Source organism: Notamacropus eugenii, chromosome 5 (genome assembly GCF_028372415.1).
Source record: "Notamacropus eugenii isolate mMacEug1 chromosome 5, mMacEug1.pri_v2, whole genome shotgun sequence".
NCBI classification, from domain to species: Eukaryota; Metazoa; Chordata; class Mammalia; order Diprotodontia; family Macropodidae; genus Notamacropus; species Notamacropus eugenii.
In genome coordinates, this window is record NC_092876.1 from 142,532,503 (window position 1) to 142,557,607 (window position 25,105).

General features: G+C 40.2%; 1 protein-coding gene across 1 annotated transcript in view; it reads right to left on the reverse strand.

Annotated features, from left to right (window-relative positions):
• Nucleotides 1–25,105, reverse strand: part of SIK2 (salt inducible kinase 2) — a 160,661-nt gene that overhangs the window by 17,302 nt on the left and 118,254 nt on the right. Inside the window, exons 5-8 of the mRNA XM_072611135.1 lie at nt 13,227–13,351; nt 9,347–9,470; nt 7,912–8,132; nt 5,985–6,137 (exon numbers count right to left, since the gene is read on the reverse strand). Of these exons, the coding sequence (XP_072467236.1) occupies nt 5,985–6,137; nt 7,912–8,132; nt 9,347–9,470; nt 13,227–13,351 (623 nt within the window). The remainder of the gene's footprint in view (nt 1–5,984; nt 6,138–7,911; nt 8,133–9,346; nt 9,471–13,226; nt 13,352–25,105) is intronic.

The window sequence follows — 25,105 nt, forward strand, 5'->3', positions numbered from 1 at the left end:
AGATCAAAAGAAAAAAAACATGGAAAAGAATAAAGTGAAAAAAGTATGCTTCCTTTGCATTTAGAGTTCATCAGTTCTTTCCTGGGATGTGGACAGCATTTCCCTTCTTGAGTCCTTTGTACTTGTCTTCGATCATTGTGTTGCTAAAGAGTGGAGTCTACGTAGTTGATCATCACACAATGTTGCTGACACCTTGTACGATATTTTCCTGGTTCTGCTCATTTCACTTTGCATCAGTTCATACAAATCTTTCTAGGTTTTTCTAAAATCTGCCTGTTCATCGTTTCTTACTGAACAACAGTATTCCATCACATTTCTATGCTGCAGCTTGTTCAGTCCTTCCCCAATTAATGGGCATCCCCATTTCCAATATTTTTGCCATCATGAAAAGGGCTGCTATAAATATATGTGCACATATAGGTCCTCTTCCGTTTTTGAGGATCTCTTCAAGATACAGATATAGTAGTGGTATCGTTGGGTCAAAAGTTTGGTTGCCCTTTGCTCTCCAGAATGGCTGGATCAGTTCACAACTCTCCAAACAATGCATCAGTGCATCAATTTTCACACATCCTCTCCATTTTTCATTTCCTTTTTTGTCATGTTGGCCAGTCTGATAGGTGTGAGGTAGTACCTCAGAGTTGTTTTAATTTTCTCTAATTTCTCTAATCTAAAGAAATTTTGAGCACTTCTTTATATGCCTATAGAAAGCTTTGATTTCTTCATTTGAAAACTGCATGTTCATATCCTTTGACCATTTATCAATTGGGGAATGGCTTGTGTTCTTATAGGTTTGACTCAGTTCTCTATATATTTGAGAAATGAGGCCTTTATCAGAGACACTTGCTGTAAAGAGTGTTTCCCAGCTTTCTGTTTTCCTTCTAATCCTGGTTGCATTGCTTTTGTTTGTGTAAAAACTTTTTAATTTAATGTAATCAAAATTATCTGTTTTACATTTTGTAATGCACTGTATCACCTGTTGGGTCATAAACATGTAATGCACTTAACTTCTTTAAGAATTTGGATGCTATACTACTTGAAGCATACATGTTTAGCATTGACATTACTCCATTGTCTATGGTACCTTTTAGCAAGATGTAGTTTCCTTCCTTAACTCTTTTAATTAGGCCTAGTTTTGGTTTTGCTTCATGTGAGATCAGGATTGCTACCCCTGCTTCCTTTTTCGTTTATCTTCAGCTGAAGCACAACAGATTCTGCTCCAGCTCCTTATCTTTACTGTGTGTGTGTGTGTGTGTGTGTGTGTGTGTGTGTGTATGTTTATGTGCTTCAGATGTATTTCTTGTAAACAACCTGATGTAGGATTCTGGTTTTTGATCCACTCTGCTATCTGCTTCAGTTTTGTGGGAAAGTTCATGTCATTCACATTCACAGTTACGTTTACTAATTGTGTATTTTCCTCCACCCTATTTTTCCTCCTTTCTCTCTCCTTTCACCCTTTCCCTTCTCAACAGTGTTTTGCTTCTCTCTACTACCTCCCATAATCTTCCCTCTCTTCTGTCAGTCTGCTCCCCCCCCATCTCTTCCCTTCCTACTTTCCTTTTGGGTAAGATTGATTTCAATATTCAACTGGTTGCGTATATTATTCTCTCTTTGAGCCAGTACTGATGAGAGTAACGTCCAAGTGATACCCATTGCCTACTCTCCTATCTTTCCCTCTACTGTAACAGATTTTTCTCATCTTCTCAAGTGAAATAATTTACCCCATTCTATCTCTCCCTTCCTTCTGCACCCAGGTTACTCCTCTTTCTTATCCCTTAATTATTTTTGTATGTCATTCCCTCAAATTCACCTTACATCCTATTTTTGTATGTCATTCCTTCAAATTCACCTTACATCCATACTCTCTATCTATGTATATTCCTTTTAATTGTACTATTAGTGGTATAATTTTTAAGAATTACAAGTATCATCTTCCCATGTAGGGATGTAAACAGTTCAGCTCTATAAGGTGAATATAAGGTCTATATATATTTCCTTTTTTTCCCCTTAAAGTATTACCCTTAATTTTACCAGGTAGGTGATTCTTGGTTGTAGCTCCTTTGCCTTTCTGAATACCATGTTCCATGACCTCTGGTCCTTTTATGTTGAAGCTACTAAGTCCTGTGTAATCCTGATTGTGGCTCCCCAATATCTGAACTGTTTCTTTCTGGTCAATTGTGGGATTTTTTTCCTTGACCTGATAGTTCTGAAATTTGGCTATAATGTTTCCTGGGGTTTTTGTTTTGGGATCTCTTTCCTGAGGTGATGGGTGGATTCTTTCAATGCCTATTTGGCCCTCTGTTCCCAGGATATCAGGGGAATTTTCCTTGATAATTGCTTGAAAGATGCTGTCCAGGTCCTCCCTCTGATTATGGCTTTCAGGTAGTCCAATGATTCTAACATTGTCTCTCCTGGATCTATTTTCCAAGTCAGTTGTTTTTCCACTGAGGTATTTTACCTTTTCTTCTATTTTTTCATTCTTTTGAATTTGTTTGATTGATTCTTGATGTCTCATACAGTCACTAGCTTCCTTTTAAGGAGCTGTTTTCCTCAATTAGCTCTTGTACTTCCTTTTGTGGCCACTTGTACATTTTAAGGAGTTGTTTTCTTTAGTGGTTTTTCATATCTCCTTTTCCATTTGGTCAATTTGGCTTTGTAAGCAATTGTTTGCTTTTTCTGAGCTGTTGACTCTTTATTTTTTTTATAATTCTCTTGCATCACTCATTTTTTCCCCAATTTTTCTTCTACCTCTCTTATATGATTTTTAAGCTCCTTTTGGAGTTCTATCATGAGTTCTTTCTGGCCTTGAGACCACATCCCACTTTTCTTTGGGATTTTGCCCCATAGGTGTTTTGACATTACTGTCCTTTTCTGTGTTTGTGTCTTGATCTTTCCTGTCACTTTCTATGGTCAGATTCTTTTACTTTATTGTTTTTGCTCACCTTTTTTTCTTTCTTTTAAATTTGAGCTCTGCTCGAGGGGTGGAAGGGACACTGTCTCAGGCTTCTTGTTCCAAGGGCTACAGGCCCTCGATGTTTACTGGGTGCTTTGTTGCTGTTGCCCTGAGGCCCATGGGGGCCCCTCATGTCTGGTGCTGAACTGACGGGGTGAGAATAGGAGTGGCTGGTAATGATGGAGGCTGTAGGAATCTAGCAGCTTACCTGGTGCTAAGCCAAGGTCCCAGTGCTGGTGTCTAGCATGGGCTGAAGCCAGTGGGTTGTTTCTGAATTACCCTAGGGTTACACTGAAGCATGTGGGGGGGAGGTTCCTCAGAACTGGAGTCTGCCCTCTCTAGCAATGCTGAAGCATGTGGGGATGGTCCTGGTGTTGGTATTTGCCTGCTCCACCATACTAGGGCTCAGGATTATCTGCTGGTTTTCAGAGGTGGGGTTTGCTGGGACCCTTCCTTTCTTGGACTGCTTTTTCCTTTTATCCAAGTGAGAAAGGTCTTTCTTGCAGATCTTCCAAGTTTCTTGGGCCAAAAGATTGTTTCGCCCTGTCTTTTTGCTGCTCCTGGTATTCCAGGATTTGTTTGGGAGCACTAGGCTTTAAATTTCTAATGGATGCACTTTAATTTTTTAAATTCCATGAATTTTTAAGGAGTCTAACTGAAATGCTAAGGTGATGTTTTCCAAGGATCAGGAATAATGAAATTAAAAAAGGCAACATTATATTTGGTTCCTTGAAGTGGTTATCATACATGTATCATGGCATCATGATGACAGATTCAAAAGGTGAGAATATATTAGTATTTTGTATTGTATTATAGAACACAGAAGTGAAATATGTAATATATGAAAATTTCTCTTTAAAGAAAAGATGGTTCGCATTCCCTAACTGATAAATGGTTTTAGGACATCAATTGTCAAGGGAAGAAACTCAAGTTATCAATAGCCATATGAAAAAAAGCTCTAAATCACTAATAATTAGCACAGTGCAAATCAAAACAAGTGAGGTTTCACTTTAGACAAATGTTGGAGGGGCTGAGGGGAAATACATGCAATAATGTACCGTTGGTGGAACTATTAATTGGTTTATCAATTGTGGAAAGCAATCTGGAATTATGCCAAAAAATGATAACACCACTAGGCATATGTCCTAAAGAGAGAGAAAAAGGACATATATAAACACAAATATTTTATAGTAACTCTTTTTGTTGCAGCAAAGAACTGGAAGCAAAAGAGGGTATCCATCAATTTGGAAATACCTGAACAAATTATGGTACATGGATGAACTGAAATATTATTGCACTATAAGAAATGACAAAAGGGACAGATTCAGAGAAACCTGGGAAGATTTGTGTAAACTGATACAGAAAGTGAGCAGAACCAGGAGAAAATCTATACAACAAGTACACTGTAAAAAAGAACTTTGGAAAGCCATAAGAATTCTTATCAATGCAATGATCAAGCATGATTCCAGAAGAGAGATAATGAAGCAAGTTATCCACCTCCTGACAGAGAGGAAAGGGACTCACGATGCTGAATGAGACACCATGAAAGTGAGAATTTGTTTTGCTTGTCTATGCATATGTGTGACAAGAATTTTGGTGCAAAGAAGGTGGCAGGGAAAGAAAACAAATGCTTGTTCATTGAAAAAGCATATATAAAAAGATGGTTTATATTTCGTCACTCTCTAAACTGATCCTTCTGAAGTTACACATCACAAACCTTTTAAAAATCCTTAATAGCAACTTTTCAAACATTTTATGCATTATCAGCTACCCAATGACAGCAGCGAGATTATCCCTGTTAGAGAAAGAAAGCAAGCTAAGATCCAGAGAGGTTCAGAGACAGTGACTTGCCCAAGACACCACCATTCATATCAGGAGTCTTCTGACTCCTACACCCATGCCTCTGACCCTATATCATGCTGCTTTTCCAAGCAGAGGTGTTTTACTTGTGGCAAACTTATGGAAGAACACAGACAAGTTTCTCAGAAGAGTAGGCATAGATAACTTGGGCTTACCATCCCCGGAAAGAATACCTAGATTGATGAGATCATGGATCTGAGTATTAGAATATTCATTTCTTTTTATATAGTGTAAGGACTAATGCTAGGTCAAAAGTTACATAAAATGACCACATGAGACATATACAAAGCTGCAGCCATAGAGCTTAGGTAGATAGCACATAACTTGGGCAAGTCACTCTTTGAAGCTTAGCATTTCTTTCCCCTATAATGGGCATACATGCCTTTCCTGCTTCATAGGGTTATTATGAGTCCAAACGAAATGAAATCACTGTAAGGAATCTAAAAGGATACATAAATGTAAGATATTAAAACAGGAGGCAATGTGGTAAAATGGAAGGAGTACTGAAATAAGGAAATTAGGTGTGTGTTCTGGGCTCAGTTCTACTGCTATTTATCTGTGGGACCTTGGGAAAATGTCATTTAATTTCTGAGCTTCAGTTACTACATCTAATTCCAATACTTTTCACTACATAGGCTTGTGGTGAGGATCAAAAGAGATAATAAACTGTAAAATGCTCTACAAATGTAATGTATTGTTATGATCAGGAGACAGATAAATGAAGAACCAAATATGAAATGCAACAAGAGCTCAACTGGACCTATACTTTACAGTGACCACTACCCTTTCTTTGCTGTAAGGCATGCAGGGAGGTTGGCATAGCTAATAAGTGATAGGTCTGGGAAAGGAATGCAGATTTCACTCCAAATCCAGCCCTCCATTACTAGACCATGCTCCTAATTCAGTCAATTGTGAACAAGTAAAAAAGCCAAAAAATTTGAAATCCCTGAAGGGGGAAAAAAGAAGATTTTGGATTTATGAAGTCAATTCTTACAGAAAATGGGAAAGTATGAGAAATTTCCGAGATACTAATCAAAGGAACTATATGAAGATATTATAGTCAATAATATAGATGTAAATAGTAAAATCTCAACCCTTTCCTAATCGATGAAAAACCTGTCCAAAATAATTCCTTGTGTAATCAGACAAGACCACCAGCTGGATGAAGAGTTACCTTGGCAACTGTTTGTTCAGCAACGGTGCTGGGCCGACGCTGGCGGGCATCCACTCTCTGTTCCACGGGGAAGCTGCTCCGGTGAGATTTTAGCCTTTCCACCAATAAGTAATAGATAGCAGCAAAGTGGTTATAACTCTTGTTCTGCAAAGACTGAAAAGGAAAGAACAAATGTCTGAAGGCCAAGTGCAATAACTAGTCAAGTTCATGCTTCTACACTTTCCTCAAGAATCAGGGAAAATCATGTACTTTTGAGAATGAGGACAAAGTGAATTATGCCTCAAAGTGAAGTCCAAGCACCCAGGGTACGAAAGAGTAAATAGCAATGAAGAGTGATCAATAGTAACTCGCTTCTCTTCATTCAGAAGGTCATGAGGTCTCAATCCTCCTCCAGCATAGCCTTGGTGCCTACCAGGCCAGTCAGCAGTCTAAGCTGGGCAGGACTCATTTTGTATCCTTAACAGACCCAAACCACTCACAATACTAGACCAAGAATCATAGAATTTTGGGAAAACATTCTGGAATTTATTTGGTTTGTGGAAAAGATCTAGGAGCAGATTACAGAGATATTCTTTCTGTTCTTAGGTAATTTTTTCCTCCTGTTTTTGTAGTGCTACATTTTTGATACTTTGAAAACAGAGCTTCCTCCCAGTATTTTACTTCCTTGGCCTGCCCACTTTCCTGTCCCAAACAGAGCAGAGAGCCTAACTGCTCCTTTAGCTCATGGCTTCATCGGACAGGGAAGTGTGACTGCTGGGTGGAGCTTTAGTACAGAGCCAGAGCAGGGCTGTAGGATCTTTTTCTCTCTCCCTCTACCCCCCCCCCCCCCCCCAACTACCACTCTGGATGCCTTATAGGAATAAACAAAGAAAGACATCTGGGCAAATGAGAAAACCACAGTACAGTTTTTGCCCTGGGCTCCAGTGAAGAAAGAAAGGCTGGAAGGGTCTTCATCTCCAGAATAGCAACAAGTGTATTTTTTCAGCTCCTTTTTGTTCTCATTTTACAAAATGTACCTTAAGCTCTGTTCACTAACTTGTCAAAAGCCTTCTGAATCTGTGTAGCCTATCAAAATGATATCTTTTTCTGGATATAACAAAACAACTTATAAACATTTTACAAGTTCTCAGTTCTGTGACCTCTAAAACATCCAATTCAATCTAAATCTCCTTCTGTTTCTTGTTCACTTGTCTACTCTATTACCCCCCCCCCCCATTTCTTTTTTGTGTTTTCTTTGCCCTTTCCTTGCCTAAGGGCTCCCATCCCAATTCCCCCTCATTTTTCAACCATTTTTGACACACTGACATAACTTTATCCAACTTCTAGGAATTATCTTCCTAGAATTCACTTGCTAATCTTTTTCTTTTCTGAGTGGGAAAGCACAAGTCTTTACCTCTAGCAGCTCTTCTCATTTTTTTGGTAGAAAGTACAAGGGACGGGACTGATACAATATAAGTAAATGGATAGTAGGAGACTGCTCTAACCTGAACTACTTATTCTGGTGACAGTTCTGATTGCGAAGAAGGAAGGGGAATAAACATTCACTGAGTACCTACTATGTGCCAGGCACTGTGCAAAGGCATAATCACTGCATTACTTTAAGACATCAGTGCTGATCACAGCCCCTCTGAAGTTTTCCTCACTACCTCACTCAAGCTTTCCACAGATGATATGCCCAACAGACGGGAGGTCATTATCCAGATCTTCCTATTCCATGTGTACCAGTGCAGTACTCTGACTATCTCAGCTATTATCTATCTTGTTAGATGGCTGACCCACCTCCTCTTCCAATCTACTTACTTGAGGACAATGCCTTTTATTCTATTGCTTGTGCTATTTTACTTCTACTCACCGAGCATCTATCACATTATTTTTAGAGATGCCAAGAATAATCAAATCAGAAAACAGCTCTGGTTCCTTTCCTTACCTCCATTGTTTTCTGTTGATCTATTCCAAGGCTATGCATTAGCCGCAGGACCTGCTCATTATACTCCCCCAGAGAAGGTTCATTTTCTTGCTCTTGTGGATAAAGAACAGGTCTTTGTACAGGAACTTCCACTAGCATCCACTTGTGCTCTTTTATCTGGGCTATTGTCAGCCTCTTAGATGGATCTAAGACCAACATCCTTCGGATGAGATGCTCACACTCTAGGGAAAGGAAAAAGTTAAAAAGAAACAAACAAAACACCCGTCAAATACAATTATCTTTGCCTTATTTGAAATATAGGTCCATGTGCAAATGAATGCTGCTGAAATGTATGCTGGCAATCATGGAGAGTTAAAAACCATGGTCAGAGTTGCGTCTGTCCCATTTTTGTACTAAATGGACTTTCTCATTAACAGAAAACAAACTCCTGAGCTCTCTTAAAACTTTTTTAAAAAACCCTAAATTTTACTCTTGAAACAGGGAATTAAAAACCTGTTCATAAGTAGCTTCCAACCTTATTCATGTCTCTTAAGGAGTTTGTGATAAAGAGGAAAAACTTCTACTTAGCCTTTTCAGTAAATAAATGTACAGACTTCTGATAGATTTCACAGCATCCCTCTCTGAGAATGAGCTTCTTTGATAACTCTCAATGTTAGCCATAGTTTAGAAATTAGACAAGGTATTTTTAAGTAAAAAAGTTGAAGCAAGATTAGGATATTTATCATACATGTGTCCTTTAAGAGCTGCATAGGCTCTCGGGTAGATTTTACAGTAATTTACAAAGATTTCCCCCTAAATGACTTCTTCATTTAAAGATGTGTAATCAATAGTAAATTCAGGAAAAACTGCCAGTCAACTTTAGTTATTAACAGAATTAAGATTAGTAATTTCGTAACATGTTTGGGTTTACAGAGATGGAAATAACAGCAAGGATGACAATCTAAAATTTACTCAAAGAAGAGATATAAATAACTTCCTCCTATATAACAATCCGAAGGAGGCTGGAAGGTACTAGGAAATTATCAATTCAATTAAATAACTCTGCCAATTAGTTGTTACTAGTTTGTGACATCCTGCCAAAGGAAAAAGAAAAATCTATTTTCTATTCAGAATAAAAATGGTTGTGAATCTGTATTTTCAATGTGTTTGTCTAAAATAAAACTGAGATATTTATAGACTCAGGGTGAATGGGACTGAAAAGACTTGCTGCTTTTAATCTGTTAAACTGTTTCTGTTTTCAGTCACAAGGAAGGCTGGAACTCTTTGTGTCACCTACACAGAGTAGTTTTTTCTCATTTCCATAACTTCTGAAATGACTCAGTCACTTTTTTTCTTTTGCCACCTACAACTTTTGGAAAACATAGAGACTTTTAGGAAGGCAGTTCATTCAGAGCTTAAAATCTGTAAAGTATAATCAGCAACACAAATCGCTTACCTTCTGACATGAAATAAGGAATTCGGAATCTTCCTTCCAGAACCCTTTGCCTCAGGATAGGAAGAGTTGGTCCATCAAAAGGCAGAGCTCCACAGACAAGGACGTAAAGAACTACTCCCATGCTCTAAGATAAAAAATAATAATGCATCCACTGTACTATCTAATATTTCAAATGCAATTTACTTTGTTAAGTATCTTCAGTTACTATTAAAGTCTCATTGATTGAAGAAGGCAAAATTCCTGTTTGAATTTTTCAGAAACAGAGAATCTTAGAAATGAAAGAAATCTGAAACCTTGAGGTTTTTTTCCCCTACAATATCAAGAGCCCCTTAGATGACTGCTGAATTTTAAGAACTGTGGATCTAGGGAAGGTTCACACATTTGATATCAGAATCCCTTTCCTGGTTAGCCTGTTCAATGAGGTCTTATGACAGAGTCCAATGGACAGAAAAAACCAATATCTACTGCTTAAGTGCTGGGAACCTTGGGGATGAGTCAAAGGATTGAATATTATTAATCCATCAATCAATATTTATTAGGCACTAGACTATTAGGGATACAAATACAATAAATGAAAAAACCTATTTTCAAAGCATTTAGATTCTAAAGGGAGAAAAGTCTATCCATAACAATACACAGAATAAGTAAAAGTCAATACAAAGTGGTAAAATACAAGGGAAGGAGAGAGAGCTTTAGCAACTGGAAGAAATCAGGTAAAACTTTGAGGAGAAGGTGGTGCTTGAGTTTCATCTTGAAGGAAGAGCAGAATTGTATAAGGTACAGGTAAGGAGGGAATACATTCTAAGCAGTTAGTCGATAAAGAGGTATTAAGTAACTACTTGGGTGTTAGACACTATGGATAGGCCCGGCCTTTAAATGGCTTTATAATGGAGGAGACAATACACAAACAAATCTACACAAAGCAATCTGTATACAGCATACATAAAAAATAATTAATAGAGGGAAAGCACTGGAATTAAGAAGAGTTAAGGAAAGCTTGCTGGGAGAGGTGGAATTTTAGCTGGAACTTAAAGGCAGGAGGTCAGTAGTCAAAGTGGAAGAAGAAGAGCATTCCAGGCTTGGGGGTCAGACAGAGAAACTGCCCAGAGCCAAGAGACAGTCTTCTTTGTGGAAGAGTTCAGTGTCACTGGCTTGAAGATTATGTGTCTGGAAGTAAAGTGTAAGAAGACTGAAAAGGTAGGAGGGGGTTGGGTTATAAGGGGCTTTGAAGGTCAAACACAGCATTTTGTATTTGATAATACAGGAAACAGAGAGCCACTGTAGATTATAGAGTGTATATGTAGGGAAGACATGTCATATAGTCAGACCTGTGCTTCAGGAAAATGACTTTAGTGGACTGAATAAAGAATACACTGGAATGGGGAGAGACTTGAGGGAGGTAGGTGTACTATCAGGCTATTGCAATAGTCCAGGTGTGAGGTGATGAAGGTCTGCCCTAGAGTGGTGGAAATGTCAGAGGAGAGAAGGGGGCATATATATGAGAGATGTTGCAAAGGCAAAATCAATAGGCCTTGGCAACGATTAGACATAGGAGTGAGAGATAGTGAGGAATCCAGGATGACTCCTACTTTGTGAGCCTGAGAGATAGGTAGAATGGTGTTATCTGCTATAGTAACATGGAAAATAGGAAGGAAGGGGGAAGGTTTTTTGGCAAAAGATAATGGATTCTATTTTGGATATATTGAGTTTAAGATGTCTATTGGACATACATTTCGAGATATCTGAAAGGCAGTTGAAGATCTGAGGTTAAAGGTCAGCAGAGAGTTTAGGGCAGGATGGGTAGATTTGAGAATCATTAGTATAGAGATGATAATAAAACCCTAAGGGAGCTGATCACCAAGTGAAGTAGTTTACAAGAAGAGAGGAGGATTCAGGACAGAATCCTGAGAGAACCTAGAGTTAGAGGGTGTGACCTGGAGGAAGAGCCAGTGAAAGAAACAGAGAAGAAGCAGTCAGTGAGACAGCAGTATCTCTAAAACCTAGAGAGAGTATAGCATCAAACTGCAGTGATAGACACTATCCAAAGCTGCCGAGAGGTCAAGGAGAATCCACTGAGAAAAGGCCAGTGGATTTTGCAACCAAGAGATCATTAGTACATTGGGAGAGGGCAGTTTCAGAGAAGTGATAAGGTCAGAAGCTGAATTAGATAAGGGGTTAAGAAAAGAGTGACAGGAGAGAAGGCTGGGCACCTATTGTAGACAGCCTTTTTGAGGAGTTTAGCTACAAAAGATAGAAGACATATGGGACAATAGCAGGAATAGAAGAATAATGTGAGGATTTTTTCCAGAACGGGGGAGAAATGGGCATGTTTGTAGGCAATAGGAAATGAGCCAGTAGACAGATAGTAGAGAGAGACCAAAAATAAGTGATAAGTAGGCGATGACAGAGAGGGCAATCCATTGGAGGAGAAAGCATGGCAGTGGATTGCTTGAACAAGTTTAGAGGGTAAGGAGTAAAGCCATTTTAATGGCACCTAAGTAACTGAAGAAGAAGGAGGTCATGGCAAATGACTTCAGCTTTTTCTGGTAAATATGAAGGGAGGTTCTCAGCTGGGAGAGGGGAAAGGGGGAGCCATGAGATGTTTGAGGAGGGATGAAAAAGTTTGGAAAAGCTGCTCAGGAGAGTGGAAGAGTAAGTTGATAAGGGAAGTACAGCAGGATTTTCTTACAGCTGTGAGGGCCAAGATGACATTGTGCCAACTTAAATTTGTTGTGGACCCAGTCAGAATGGTTGTGTAATTTTCTCCATCTTCCTTCAGGAGTGTGTGTAGAAATGAAGGGGGTGAATGGTGGGAGAGATTCAAGGTTGAGTGTAATCGGGGATATGATAACAATGTTGAGTTGAATTGGCTCAGCAAGAAGTCAAGATGGGGAAAAGAGGAAAAAGAAGCTAGTGCAGGGGAGGTGGCTCTTGGGAGAGAATTGAGGGGTCAAGGGACTGGAGGTAACAGTGCATGAAAAGTAGGGTTTTTTGAAGGGAAGGCTGAAGGAGGCCCAGAAACAGGAAACAGAGTATTGTATATGACAAACAGAGAAAAAGGAGATTTGGCTAAAGAGGAGTGAATGATCTGTGGAAAGAGGTCAGGGTCAGGTTGTGAAGGGCTTTAAAAGCTGAACAAATGGAGTTATGTTTGATCCTGGTGTCCAGACGGGGCCCCTGGAGTTGACAAGAGTAATGAAGGTAACATAATCAGGTCTGCACTTTGGCAGAAATCTGACAGCTAGGAATGGAGGAGGCAGAGAGGCCAATCAGGAGGTTGGGGGAATGATCTTGGTGACAGGTGAATGGCTACTAGAGCAACAGAAAGAAGGGGCCTGACATAGGAGACAGCAAGGCAGAAAAGAGGCATCTCACAGGTTGCTTCTGACTGTTGTCCACCATTCTGACCACATAATGTAAGCTCCTTAGTGGCAGGGAGTGTTTCTGCTTTCCTCTGTATCTCTGGCACACAGAGAGCCCATTTTCATTCTTTCATTTATATCTGTGTGGGTACAGTGAGTAATCAAGGATAACACTGAGGTCATGAGCTTGGGGAGACTGAAGGTATGTTAGTATCTTTAAGGGAAATAGAGAAGTTTGCAAGACAAGTGGGTTTGTGGAGGAAGAGGAGTTAAGTTCGAGATGTGTACAGAACATCCAATTTGAAATGTACAACAGGTATTTAGTGACAGGAGATTCAAGCTTGGGGAAAGACTGGGAATGGATATATAAATCTGGGAGTTATCTACATAGGAATGACAATAAATCCATGAAAGCAGACGAGGTCATCAGGAGAGAATGTTGGGACAGGAAAAGTTCACAGGATAGAGAGTAAGGGAACACTCACAAGATATATTTAATATAGAAAGAAAGAAAATACCCAAATATCCAGTTGTGGTCCTTCATACTGTTGTCCTTCAAAGACCTCTGGGGCTGCATAAGGAGGGCTGCCACACCAGGTAGCCAGTGGTTCACCACTCTTAAAGAAATTTCCAAAACCAAAATCTGTTGAGATGGAAACACATGTTACTTTCATTTAAAGCTGTGAGACTATACTGAACCACTGTAAATATTCGTGAATATTAACAAAGGATCTTCTCTAAAGGAAAACCAGAGACAGAGGACTACCTTTCAAATAATTTCCCCCTCAAGGTTAAAGGAAAGTCCTTATTCATGTGGCTTATTCTTTCGATTTTTAATAATTCTAGCCCTCATAAATCCCACTTCAACTAGTTAGTGTTTCATTTTATTTGTCGTATCAGTAAGACAAAACACTGAACATTTAAGAACAGAGTGGGGACCCTGTGACCTCAAGAAAAGAATTTGTTCTGTGAAGTTTGGATTCAGTCAAAGGGCTGCACTCAAGGTTCTAGAGGGCCACATGTGGCCTCAGGGCCACAGGCTTCCCACCCCTGATTAAGAATAAAAAATAAGCTTTATGTAAAAAACAGTAACTAACATTGATGCTTTAAAGTTTGCCAAGTGTTTCATCAACAAGCCTGTGAGGCTTCTTCCCATCTCCCAGAGAAGTTCAGAGAGAGGAAGTCACTTGCTCATAGTCACCTAGTTCCTGGATATCAGAGGCAGAACGTGAAGCGCTGGAGTATGTCTCACTTCAAATCTAAGATCTGACCCACTATCCCATACATGTCCACTCATATGCCATTTTAAACTCACATAATGAAGGTTTTCCCACAGACAGAGCAGCAGGTTGTCAAAGTCTCATCTAACTTCCTGACAGTTCAGTGGAGAGTTCCTTAACTATCCTCTACTAAGTAATAGTAAGTTCTCTCAGTGCTAGTCTGCAGGTATTTCCTAGTTATGTGATCCAGAAACATTATGGTTATCCATGGACATCGTTAGTAAAATGTCTTTAATCATATTTGAAATATAATTATATGGCAAAACAGCAAGATTGTTTAAGTGTTGAGGTCCATTATGCAATTAAATTAAATTGATTAAACTACACTACAAAACCATGACATTACCCAAAATAAATTTTTAAAAAGTATTTAAAAGTAAAAATAATTTGTTCCTATCATGAGCTATTAAAAACAAGAAACAAGTTATTTTAATTTCTTCCTGAGAGATAAGTATCTGATGTCCTTTCCTTGCCCCCTGTCCTAGATGATCACAACAAAGAAGAATGATCAGTTCCCTGGTAACATGTAAATTTTTTTCCTGGTGAAATTTATTTTAATAATTTTCCAAACTATTTTTGTGTTGCAGAAGTTTTATTTCTTTCCATTTGTTCTTTTCAATGCCAAAAAGTCAGACAATTTAATGTCCATAACTATTCTGAATGACAGCGTCACTGATGAATCAGTGTACCAAACTAAATATTCTTTTTGTCTTTAACAGCATTTGTTACATGCTAGAGACCAAGATCTCTACTTGTGACCACCTAAAAGCAAACAGTATTACTGTCCAGAGGTCAAATTGTTTAGGCTTCCATTGTACCAATAAAAAGTTCACTAACTAAAGCAGGTTCAGTTTGACCTGAGTTATGTTGCATGGAAAAGGTTACCACAAACATGTTCAGATGCCTTTAATGTTCAAGAACATGGAAGGCAAACTTCAAGACTAATTTGTCCCCAGTAATATTGCTTTTATTTTTTTGCTAGCCTTCCAGCATTCGACCTCAATGTCCTCATATGCCTCATTATGGATTCAAATGGCCTTCTGAAATGTTCTATCGTAAATGCTCAAGCAAACTTTTTTTTTTTAATTAAATTAAATTTATTTATTTAACTTTTAACATTCATTTTCACAAAATTTTGGGTTACAAATTTTCTCCCCTTTTATCCCCTCCCCCACCAAACACCAAGCATTCTAATTGCCCCTATGACCAATCTGCTCTCTCTTCTATCATCCCTCTCTGCCCTTGTCTCCGTCTTCTCTTTTGTCCTGTAGGGCCAGATAGCTTTCTATACCCCTTTACCTGTATTTCTTATTTCCTAGTGGCAAGAACATTACTCGACAGTTGATCCTAACACTTTGAATTCCAACTTCTTTACCTCCTTCCCTCTCCACCCCTTCCCTTTGGAAGGCAAGCAATTCAATATAGGCCAAATCTGTGTAGTTTTGCAAATGACTTCCATAATAGTTGTGTTGTATAGGACTAACTATATTTCCCTCCATCCTATCCTGTCCCCCATTACTTCTATTCTCTTTTGATCCTATCCCTCCCCATGAGTGTCGACCTCGAATTGCACTTCCTCCCCATGCCCTCCCTTCTATCATCCCCCCCACCCTGCTTGTCCCCTTATCCCCCACTTTCCTGTATTGTGAGATAGGTTTTCCTACCAAAATGAGTGTGCATTTTATTCTTTCCTTTAGTGGAATGTGATGAGAGTAGACTTCATGTTTTTCTCTCACCTCCCCTCTTTATCCCTCCACTAATGAGTCTTTTGCTTGCCTCTTTTATGAGAGATAATTTGCCCCATTCCATTTCTCCCTTTCTCCTCCCAATATATTTCTCTCTCACTGCTTGATTTCACTTTTTTTTAAGATATGATCCCATCCTCTTCAATTCACTCTGTGCACTCTGTCTCTATGTATGTGTGCGTGTGTGCATGTGTGTATGTGTAATCCCACCCAGTACCCAGATACTGAAATGTTTCAAGAGTTACAAATATTGTCTTTCCATGTAGGAATGTAAACAGTTCAACTTTACTAAGTCCCTTATGACTTCTCTTTGCTGTTCCCCTTTTCATGGTTCTCTTCATTCTTGTGTTTGAAAGTCAAATTTTCTTTTCAGCTCTGGTCTTTTCATCAAGAATGCTTGAAAATCCTCTATTTCCCCTGAAGTATTATACTCAGTTTTGCTGGGTAGGTGATTCTTGGTTTTAGTGCTAGTTCCTTTGACTTCTGGAATATCCTATTCCATGCCCTTCGATCCCTTAATGTAGAGGCTGCTAGATCTTGCGTTATCCTGATTGTATTTCCACAATACTTGAATTGTTTCTTTCTAGCTGCTTGCAATATTTTCTCCTTGACCTGGGAACTCTGGAATTTGGCCACAATGTTCCTAGGAGTTTCTCTTTTTGGATCTCTTTCAGGCGGTGTTCTGTGGATTCCTTGAATATTTATTTTGCCCTCTGGTTCTAGAATCTCAGGGCAGTTTTCCTTGATAATTTCATGAAAGATGATGTCTAGGCTCTTCTTTTGATCATGGCTTTCAGGGAGTCCCATAATTTTTAAATTGTCTCTCCTGGATCTGTTTTCCAGGTCAGTTGTTTTTCCAATGAGATATTTCACATTATCTTCCATTTTTCCATTCTTCTGGCTTTGTTCTGTGATTTCTTGCTTTCTCATAAAGTCCTTAGCCTCCATCTGTGCCATTCTAATTTTGAAAGAACTATTTTCTTCAGTGAGCTTTTGAATCTCCTTTTCCATTTGGCTAATTCTGCTTTTGAAAGCATTCTTCTCCTCATTGGCTTTTTGAACCTCTTTTGCCAATTGAGTTAGGCTAGTTTTCAAGGTGTTATTTTCTTCAACATTTTTTTGGGTCTCCTTTAGCAGGGAGCTGATCTGTTGTTCATGCTTTGACTTCATGTCTCTCATTTCTCTTCCCAGCTTTTCCTCTACCTCTCTAACTTGATTTTCAAAATTCTTTTTGAGCTCTTCCATGGCCTGAGCCCACTGGGTGGGCTGGGACACAGAAGCCTTGATTTCTGTGTCTTTGCCTGATGGTAAGCATTGTTCTTCCTCATCAGAAAGGAAGGGAGGAAATGCCTGTTCACCAAGAAAGTAACCTTCTATAGTCTTATTTCTTTTCCCTTTTCTGGGCATTTTCCCAGCCAGTGACTTGACCTCTGAATATTCTCCTCACACCCACCTTGCCTCCTGATCCTCCCAGCCAGCGTTTGGGGTCTGAGATTCAAATGCTGCTTCCAGCCTTAGGGCTTTTGGTGGGGGCAGGGCTGCTATTCAGTGTGAGATTAAGTTCAGGTGCTGAGGTTGGGGCAGGGCTGCCTCTCAGGCTCAGTTCCCTCAGGGGGTTTATGCACAGACCTTCCACAATGGATCCAGGCTCCTGCCCCCTTGGGGAGCCCCGGTCTGCAGCTGCCTCTCAGCTTCTACCTCCCGGGGGGGGGCCTGAGTTATGGGGGCACCCCACTCCCCTCTCGACCCGCCAAAGAGACTCTCTCACCGACCCCCGTCACCTGTGGTTGGAGGGACTTGTGCGGCCGCTGGAGATCCCGTCCCTGAAGCCCGCTCGGATCTGTACCTCTCGGTGCTGTGGCCGCGGCAGGTCTGGGCTGGGCTCCACGTCTGCAGCGCGATGGACCTTTTGTGAGAGGTTTGCAGGTCCCTCTGTGGGTGGAGGGACCCGCGTGGCCGCTGGAGATCCTGTCCCTGAAGCCCCCTCAGATCTTTTCCTCTTGGTGCCGCGGCCGCGGCAGGGCAGGGCTGCACTCAGCTCCCAGTCCCGGTGCCCAGTCTGCAGCGTGAAGGACCCCCCGCGAGAGGTTTGCAGGTCTCTCCGGAACAGAAATCTCCCTCGCTCCAATGTTCCGTGGCCTCTGGGTGCAGAATTCGCCGTGAGTTACTTCCCTGTAGCCGTTCTATGGGTTGTGGGTTTGGAGTTATGTGTATGTGCGTCTTTCTACTCCGCCATCTTGGCTCCGCCCCCCCTCAAGCAAACTTTTAAAAATTTGTTCTCAATAATGGCTAATTTTGGCTGGAGTATAAGCACTCAATTAGCCTAAGTCATGTCATGGATAAATGGATTCTTCAACTGAAAGAAAAGCTTACCCAATTTTCTTGATCATTATGTTGTAGATTTGAACATGGAAGGCTAATTTCATTCATAGATCTACAGTTTAATTAGAATCCTAAACCTATTAACAAAGCACATACACACACACACACACACACACACATATATACGGTGGAGAGTTTATTCCTCAATACAAGTCCCATGACAACAGCACTATAGCACTGCAATAGTAATTTCTTGAAAATTGGAGTGAGGGGTGGGGTGTGTGTGAAAAGGATTTCCATGTGTACCAAATGGGTGGTAACTGCATAAAGCAGTGTAAGCCTGTAGTCTCCAAAGTGGGAGCCCAGGGGCCTTCCAGGGCCATAGTCTAATCAAAAGGGATATGTAATGTGAGCTGCCTATCAGAAGATAGGAAGTTGAGTTAAATCCTTTCTTCTCCAAGATGAATGAAAGAATAAAATATTTATGAAGCACTTATTATGGGCAAAACACTATGCTAAGTGCTGTGAATACACAAAGCAAGACAGTATCTGCCTTCAAGAAATTTACATTCTAATGGAGGAGACAACACATATGGAAGAAGTCAGCTAGCAAAGTATCAAGGTCCTTACGGTGCAAAGGCAAAGTAGATGTTAATGTCTCTTGTCCATGTCATTTCCACTAATAAAACGATGATCAGTTTCTGATTTTGAACCACCGGACAGTGCAAAGGACTTTGGTGGCAAGAACTTTCTTTTCTGGGACTTCAGCAGCTGTGGCTGCAGGCCCGACAGGAACAAATGCCAAGCTGTATCTCTGTAGGGGTTGTTTCCCAGGATGACAGCTGAGTGCAATGGGCTGGAAGCACTGCTAGTTCCAAGGCTCTTGGTTTCAAGGTCCTGGATGATCTTCATCAGGACCTGAGGGAAGATGGTGGTCAAGAAAATGGTGGTCTTGTTGCGTCAGCTAGGCCAGTCTGTCTGCCCGGTGTGTGGCAGTTGGTGGGGACCCCTTCTCCACAGGAGTTGCTTCCTTAGATGACTTCTGGGAGGGTTGGGCTAGAAGCCCAGTGGTCTGGGAGGTATCTCCACTCCCATAGCTCCTATGCCTATCTCAGACTTTGTGATGTTTGGTCAGCAGTTATTGCTGGTAGAAATGAGAAAAGTGGGAACCATCTCCACAGTGATTACTCTCTGATGATTCCAGTAGGTGCTTGGCTGGATAGCCAATCGTGGGTCTCATCCTTAATCCAACTATGCCTACCCTTATCTCCCAAGATTCCCCTATTTTCTACCCTCTCTCACAGTTGTGGAAGTCACCAAACTCCCCCCCGAGCCAAATCTAGGTTCCTCACGGCTGCTATAAACTATCTGTTCCCCCATTTGTATAGCAACAGCTTCATAGGTACCAATGGGGGAAGAGCCTGCCCCCTCCAAGCACGCCCAATCCCTATCTCTCAGATTCTTTCATGTCAGCCTCTTTGAGGGCTGTGACCAATAAGAAGCCTGCCTTCTTCTTTTTCATTCTAAATGGAACAGAATAAGTTGGCACGAGAGAGGAGCAGGACTGGATGAGTTGTAACAGATCACAAAACTTACTACATGATCTTTTCTTCCAAGGCCATCCCTCTTAGAACTTAACAATTCTTGCTGAGGACAGCACCACCACCCCTCTAGTCACGTAGGTTCACAATCTTGGGGTCACCCTCAACTTCTCACTTTTCCTTGACCTCATGTCCACAGTCAGCTGCTGTTTCTTCCTACGGATGTCTCACCTGCCCTTCTCTCTACTTACCCGGCCAATCCCCCAGTCCCAGCCTACATCATCTCTCACCTGACTGCTGAAGTGAACTTCTAACTGTTCCTTCCTCAGCACTTACCTCCTTTCAAACCATTATCTGTCCTTTTAAAAATCCATTTGTGAATATTGCACAATATACATAATTATAAGTAAAGAAAGAAGTATGTGCATATAATTTTGAAATCCATAAATACGCACATATTGAAGGGTGAATACTCAAAAATGAGAGAAGTGAGTGATTAAAGAGTTTAGAGACTTCTGCTTTAGTGGATGCCAGCCTACGCAGGTTCCAAAGCTTGATATTTCTATTATTAGATTTGCTGTCCAAGAACCTTCCAGAGACTGATACATCTGCCCTGAATTAAAAACAAAAAACCCCAACAAAACATTTTAAAGTGTTTACCACTGGTTAGGTCCCCTAATTAATTCATTATCATCTACTATAAACCTTGACAAGATCAAATCCCTGATTAAACAGGACATAGGAGAGAAACAGGAACTGGGAAAGAATGGAAAGAGAAGGAAAAGATACAAAAAAAATACAAACCACTCATGGTTGGTCCTAGGCAGCTAGACGCATTCCAGCAACTATATGTATTGGGGAGAGGAAAGGAAGGAGGAGGAGGGGCACCACAATAAGAAAAACAGAATTTTTTAAAAAATCGTCATTCCACAAGTTTACCTCGCTAGCTCAACATACAGATTTCCAAAGTTGTTTGAAAAACCTTTTCTATACCACACTTGTAAAGTCTGCCTATATGACCAACCACCTATTCTAGTCATACTACAATCCAAGTTACAAAGTTAACAGCTAAATAAAGTCTAAATTATCTGGAAAAAACCAACAACAGTCAAGGACGAGACATCCAAAGTAGTTTTAAAAGAGCAATGTTTTAATTTCATCCAATGCCAGGAAAGCAAAACAAGTAAACTCTGGGATACATGTACTTGTGATACAGACACAGTGAACATTAGTGTGGTGAATCATTTTTAAAGGAAAGTACGTGAGAACTGAGTCGGGACCCTTCCAAGCTAGCTCTCACTCCATAGCCCAATCACAAGATGACTTATACACTCATTAAATTGAGGATTCTAGCCAAACATATTTGAAAAGCTCTTCAAAGGGACTAAACCATTGACTTTAATGCCTGAAAGCCAAGGTTAATCAGTTGAACTTCCTGTATAAGTACATAGCACAAGGAAGGTCTTATTTTTAACATTCCCTTCCCCCACCAAAAGGAAAGGAAAGAATGCTCCCTTCTAGGCACAGATGGTGCCATTTCCAACAGTCACTTTCTGTTCTACCTTTCTAACAATGGAGAGGTGTTTGCCAGTCATAGAGGCCCATCTGGACTCTAGTAACAAGTGACTTTAAATAAAGACTACACAGGGAAGGTTCCTCTAGGAATGAAAGACTGGTTCTTCCACCTCAGTAGGCTCTCATAAAAACACTTCATGGGCAAAAGAAGTAAGGCAATAATGAGGGAAGAACCTACAGTGGGAACAACCTAGTTTTGATCCAGGCACAGGATCATAGGAAGGACACAACTCAAATCTGGCTCTCTTGATAAAGGCCCTGATACCATGCTATGGCCCACACTTTGCATTTCTTTAAGTGAGTGTGTGTGTGTGTGTGTGTGTGTACGTGTGTGTGTGTGGAGGAGGGGAGAGGGGTATAGAAGGGAGATTCAAGTGTATAGGGAAGAACATTTGCTTCACTGCATGGAAAGTCCTAGAGCGTATTTCTTTGTGGTAGGGCCTTCTACAGTATGCTTTTTCTCTAGCATAGATATGATGGGACATTCCTACTAATAAGTAGTTATTCCTAAACAATCTCTTAAGATTCAGGAAGCACCAATGGATAGGATGGCTAAGGAAATAACTTTCATTTTCTAATACAAAACTAGATAATTTGTTTCATTTATGATTAATACTTTATTCTTAAAGGTAAGTGGTAAAGTAAGTGTAAAAGGAAGCAAAGCTAGGTCACAAAACAGTCAGGAAGGTTGTATTTATTACTAGTCAATTACTTGGAATGCACTTCTGATTATTCATTCTAAAAAGGTATACATAATATAAAACAAAATACTGGATAATTCCTCGAAATAGCATTTAGTTATTGGAAAGTAATCAGAAACATACATATAGTCAGAATTACTCAGGTATTTACCATCAGTGTGGTAAGATGCCAGGCACTGTGCTAAGTACTAGGGATACAAAAAGAGAATAAGACAGCCCCTGCCCACAAGGAGTTCACAGTCCAATGGGGGAGACAACATGTAACCAAGTACATATAAACAAGTTCTATGCAGGACATCAGAAAATAATTAAAAGAGGGAAGATAGTAGAATTAAGAGAAGTTAGGAAAAAGCTTCCTACAGAAGATGGGATTTTCACTGGAATCTGAAGGAAGATAATAGGTAGAAATGAGAATGGAGAGCATTACAGGCACAGCAAACAGCCAAGAAGCCACTGGATCAAATCAGGGAGTAGGGTGCAAGAAAACTGGAAAGGCAGAAAGGGGCTTGGTTATGAAGGGCTTTGTATTTGATCCTGCAGATGACTGAAAACCTTTGGAAGTTAATGAGTGGGAGGGGGAGCTCTGTATGTGTGTGTGTGTGTGTGTGTGTGTGTGTGTGTGTGTGTGTGTGTGTGTGTGACATGATCAGACTTGCTCTTTAGGACAATTACTTTGGTGACTGAATGGAGGATAGACTGGAGTGGGGGAAGACCTGACAAAGGCAGATTCACCAGCAGGTTACTGCAGTAATTCAGGTATGACGTGATAAGGGCTTGCACCAGAGTGGTACCAGTGTCAGAGGAGAGAAGGGGGCTTACATTCAAGAGATATTACCAAGGTGAAATTGACAGGTCTTGGCAAAAGATTGGTCACAGGTAGTGAAGAGTCCAGGCTAAAACCAGGTTGTGAACCTGAGGGATTGAGATGAGGATTGATCTTGTGAAGATAGATGTGAGAGATGTAAAGAAAAAATGGACAAGATTTGGTAACAGATTAGACTGAGGGGCAGGGGAGGGAAGAAATGGGAGTAGAAGATGACCCCACGTTGTTGTGTTCATCCTTCTTTGCCAAAGACCATGCCATCAGAGAAATGATGACATGACTTGCACTTGACTTTGTTTTGAGTGAGAGGGCTGAGCAAGGTCACCAGCCTCACTTCTCCTCCAGAGCCATCTGAATCCAGTGACCAGATATTCATCAAGATGACTGGAGATGGCCCAGAATGCAATGAGAGTTGGCCCCTTTAGGCCAAGGTCTATGCAGGTACTCACTTAGGGTGAGGTAACGCCCAATCATTGAATGGGCCTATTTAAGAAGTAGCCAGGGCATGGCCCCTTTAATCAGGTAAACAGAAGGACATCAGACTGGGAGGGAAACAGCAACAGTGGGTAGAAGATGACCCCATACTTGGGTACCTGGAAGGCTGATGATGTTCGAGAGTAACAGGGTCATTTGGAATATGAGTGTGTTTTTTTTGGGGGGGTGGAGGAGCAGGAATAATATAATACTTGTGATTCAGAACAGAACTGATCCATGTTTGTTCATCCTGTGTGACTCACTCTGTTGTGTCTACAATAAAAAGCAGAGCCTGCATTCAGCCTGCTTCAATTATGAGGTGATTTGGGGGAAAAAGGGGTAAAAATTCCCTGTACTTGACTTTTTGATGCTATGGGCAGCTGTTATTTGAGGTTATAGATGCCCTAAGGGTTCAACACTTGGCTTAGAATGGAGAAAGATGGAAGCTTCATAGTAAAAGCAAAGACTAAAGTGTCAGGAGAAGATGAGGACAACAACAGAAAGAGGACAATTTCACCTTTGCAACATCTCTTAAATATGTCCCCTTCTCTCCTGACACTGCCATCACTCTGGTACAGGCCCTCATCATCTCACACCTGGACTATTGCAATAACCTGCTGCTGGATCTACCTACCTCAAGTCTCTTCTTACTTCAATTCTCAGAAAGAACCAAGGAACTACAAGCAGGATCACACAAGAATTGATAGCTACTAAAAAAATAAAAGGACACCTTGGAATACAATATTCTAAAAGACAAAAGAGGTAAGCTTACTACTAGGAATAACATCCTTCAAAAATGAGTATATTCCTACAGAGGACTAAAGATACACCTTTAATGGAACGTCTTTTAAGCATTTTTTTTTTCAAATTAAATGATCAGACCTGACTAGTAGCTTTAAAATAGAAACATAAGAGCCCAGAAAAACCTACACAGGTCAATTTATTATAGTAAAAAGAAGGAGCCATATGATGTGATGCTAACATTCAAATGGGTGAGAAAAAACAAGAATCTATTCAGAACCCTAGTGTCTTCAAAGTGTACTGAGGCTGTACTATAAGAAAGGATGAAAGGGATAGTTTTGGAAAAACACAGAAAAACTTATATAAGTGATGCAAAGCAAAGTGATGACAACAGAATAAGCAGAAAATTTATACAACAATATTGTAAAGATAATCAGCTCTGAAAGATTTAGGAACTCTGATCAACCCAAGGACCTACAACAATTCCCAAAGACTTATGATAAAACATGTTGTCTGCCTCCAGATAGAGAACTGATGGGCAATGCAGATGGAAGCATATTTTCTTTTCCTTCTTTCTTTCTTTGGGGGTAAAGAAACATGCTTAACGTGGGAATTTATTTTGGTACCAGACAAAGGAGGGTTCCAAAACATAAACACACAGGTCTGGCACAGAAATACATCTAACTCATCGTAACTAATAGGAAGACAAATAGGAATGGGGAGGGGTGTCTAATATGGGGGAGAGAATAGCTGCAAGAAAAAAAAACTTCCTGACCCTAAATTCAGAATAGAATGCAAAGGGTTATACTTTGTTGCATCTTAGACAACCGGAGAATGGCTGAATTAATCACGGTATATGAATGTAACAGAATATCAATAATGTAATGTAAGAAATTGAAAAAAGAATTACAGAGATTCCTGGGTAGCATCTACTGATATGGAGTAAAGTAAGTAGAACCAAAAAAACAATTTATATAAGGACAGCAACACTGTAACAATAAATAATTTTGAAACATTTAAGAACTCTGATCAATGGAAAAAGTGACCATGACTTCAGACAACCTCCTGACAAAGAGGAGAAAGACAAGATGTTCGAGTGTGCTCACACACAAGCATGAGGCACTCATACACAGGGTATATCTGTTTTTACCTGGCTATGTTATGGCGATTGTGGGTTTTTTAAAAAAATCTTTTC